The sequence below is a fragment of the Galeopterus variegatus genome, unplaced genomic scaffold (assembly GCF_000696425.1).
Source record: "Galeopterus variegatus unplaced genomic scaffold, G_variegatus-3.0.2 Scaffold11309, whole genome shotgun sequence".
NCBI classification, from domain to species: Eukaryota; Metazoa; Chordata; class Mammalia; order Dermoptera; family Cynocephalidae; genus Galeopterus; species Galeopterus variegatus.
In genome coordinates this window covers 42214-45443 of record NW_007737420.1, presented here as the reverse complement: position 1 = coordinate 45443, position 3230 = coordinate 42214, and the positions used below count along the sequence as shown (strand labels likewise).

Here is a 3230-nt window from a genome sequence, read left to right as displayed (position 1 = left end):
GTCTCTTCTAACAGTTTTCTCTCTGGTTTTTCTGTCTGTACCTTTCCCATTTTTAAATCCAATACCAGAAGATTTAGGGTTTTATGATGATAGTCCCTTGATGTCTATACCAGTTTCTGTATAATTATCTATTGATGCCTAATAAATTACACCAGAATTAGTGGCCTGCAGCAACCACTAGTTCCGCCTGTGATTCTGCAGTTGATAATTTGGGCTGGCTCACCTGAGAGTCTCCTCTGCTCTTGTCCACAGATCTGTGCTGCATCCTCCCATGCATGAGCTGGGTCATGTCGGGGCTGGCTCTCTTGTGTTTAGCTGGGATGAGTTGTTTCTCTTCTGTGCAGTTGCTCATCATCCAGAAAGCAGGCCTGGGCTTCTACATGTCGGAGAAGATCCCAAGAGTAGCAGGAAATAACCTGGTCCACAGTACAAGCCCTTTTAAAACCATTGGTGTGTTCATTTTCACCAAAGCCCTCTTGGTCAAAGTGAATATCATGACACATTTCAGATTCATGGTTAGGAAGCTATACAGGTGATAAGTATTGTTTTAATATGAGGAATAAGGTGAAATCAAACCTTGAATTTGGGATGTCACCAAGAAAACAATACAGAGAAAAATTACAAATGAGCATGGATTGGATCCAACAGATCTCTCATTGGTCCCTTCAACAAGTGAAGTGGACCAATGAGTAAGTAACAAGGAGGGGGAGAAGGTCCATGCTACCTGTGCTTGGGTTAGTCAGCTTCTCTCTCCCTGCCTTCACCTCTGCTCACTCTCAGCTGGCATGTCCAGTGACCCATACTCGCAGGTAGTTTTGTCCTGCTCTGCATGAGGGGTTGTAAGTGTTTTGTTGTCAGTATGTAGTGCTTCATCAACTGGATCAATGCGTTCCAGGGAGATGCAGGGAAGCAATGCTCTATTGTTGCCCCGTATGGTCATGCCACGGTGGCCCAGGCATATATACTAATACGAGTGCCTGGTTGCTTAAGCTCCCCTTCCATTCTTCTGCAGCGTCAGTGCTGACTTGTTACCCTCAAAATCATTTCATCATTTCTTTATTCTTTATCAACACACTTCAGAACTTTGGGGTAATTTCCAATGGAGTGGGTATTTATCTTTTGGGGGGATGAGAACCAAATGCTTATCTCTGCATGCTCAAAAACATCTACAAATAAAGCATGCTTATCAGCTGTAGGATAAACACGTCTGAAATTTTGGTGGCATATTAGTTTGCTTGATCTGTCACAATAAATTTCACCTTTTAGAGTAGAAGTTGTTTTAATAAAGCTCTGAGTCTATGAATAAAGGAGGCTCTGTACTCTCCTAGTAAGATATCTTGACTGGTACCCAGGCATACTGAATCCATATGGCACCAAGCAATAGAATATTTTAAAAAATTATTTAATGTATTTAATTTTTAATTTTTCAAGGTTTAAAATTTAATTTTATGTTTTAAAATTTTAAAATTTATCAGTATACAATGCAGATGAATTTTTTGTCCCTTTACCAACTCTTCCTTTTTATCTCTCCCTCTCCCCTCTCCCCTTTATGTATTTTAATTGGAAATTTATAGGCACAGCACAGAAAGACAACATTAAAAACATGTACTTGCATGCAGGACAACTCAGAAAAGTATAGTGAAGGGATGGAATCTGTGTGATAAAAATGCTACAAACAACATTCAGCTGTGAATAAGAAATTTACTTGTTTTTTAAAAAAATCCAAATGCTGGCATTGTCCAGAAAAATTTTATGTTTATTTATAATTATTATAAAGTTGAACTGCTGAAACTTTTCACTGAAATATTTCGACTTGCATTAATGCTTTATATCCCCGCATTTATATTAAAAATCCACACACAAATGAAAATGGAAAAACTGCCAATACCTGATTTCTTTCCCCTATATTTCCACTCACAATCATATACATAGGTACCTTTTGGACCCACAAGAAAAAAAAAAAAAATCTAACGTTCTGAACCACCAATAACAGGAAGAAGAGGAAAACTAATTAGTTTTGAGAATGAAATGTTTTCCATCATAGTGGAATCTTAAGCACGTTGTCCACGAATGTGGTGCTAGCTGGATGTCTTTTGGCATAATTGTTACACATTTGGGATGGACAGCACACAGGTTAGTGTCTTCAAAAAAGCCAGCCAGATAGAACTCATTTGCCTCCTGAAAAGCACAAAGAGTTGCACTCTGGGAGCGTAGATGTGTTTGGAAGTCTTGAGTAATTTCTCGCACCAGACCCTGGAAGAGGAGTTTGGGAATCCGAAGTTCAGTGGACTTGTGAAAATATTTAATTTCACAGTGCCAACTTACCATGAAGTGTCTTCCTCCTCCAGTAGAGGGCGCACTCTCTTGCAAGCGGCTTTTGCAGTCTGCGGTCGATTTGCAGGCATGGTATTGAGACCTTGTCACTCGACCCTCTTCTCCTTCCGCTGGAGCTTGGCCAGCTAGAGGCGGAGCTGGCATAGCGTTAGAGAGCAATGGCGGCCTCGCGGTGGGGCTGTAAACACCCAAACAGTTGAGTTTTTTCTTTGCTAAAGATAGATAGTTTGGATCTATTTACGCCAGTACTATTGTGATTACGTAATTAAAAATTAAAAGAACAACTGATGAAAAATGGACGGGAAAGAGTTTTCATGCAAATCAAATTGAATGCTTTGAAAAATTAAGGAAATTGTTCTGAAAATTGTTGGATTTATAAGTGAGAAAAAGAACTAAAAAAAAAAATAGATTGGGTGGGCTTCAGCGACAGAAGTTTACTTTCTCACAGTGCTGGAGAAGTATAAAATCAAGGTGTTGGCAGTTTGGTGCTTCTGAGGCCTCTCTCCTTGGCTTGTAGGTGGCTGCCTTCTGGCTGTCTTCACATGGCCTTTCCTCAGTGCATGCCCCTGTCTGTGTCTCTGTGTGTGTCCTAAGTTCTTCTTCTTATAAGGATATGGGTCACATTGGATTAGGGCCCACATTAGTGGCTTTAACTTCTTTATTTTTTTAAAGTCCCTATCCTAAACATAGTCACATTGTGAAGTTCCAGAGGTTAGGACTTCAACATATACATTTTGGGGGGACACAATTCAGCCCCAAACAGTGGACTTTGGGATGAAGCTTTGGAGAAAAGCTTTGTCACAAGGAATCGTAAAGCATTTCTATCACATATGTGTATGTCTACTTTTCTAATGGGGAAGATACAAAAAGTGTATTTTTCAATTTACATGACCTTT

General features: G+C 39.7%; 1 protein-coding gene across 1 annotated transcript in view; it reads right to left on the bottom strand.

The window, feature by feature from the left end:
• Nucleotides 1-223: 223 nt before the first annotated feature.
• LOC103610564 (immunoglobulin alpha Fc receptor-like) overlaps nucleotides 224-3230 on the bottom strand; it is a gene marked incomplete at its 3' end in the record, with an annotated part of 19184 nt that continues 16177 nt past the window's right edge. Inside the window, exons 4-5 of the mRNA XM_008594713.1 lie at nucleotides 2326-2512; nucleotides 224-376 (exon numbers count right to left, since the gene is read on the bottom strand). Coding sequence (XP_008592935.1) covers nucleotides 224-376; nucleotides 2326-2512 — 340 coding nt within the window. The remainder of the gene's footprint in view (nucleotides 377-2325; nucleotides 2513-3230) is intronic.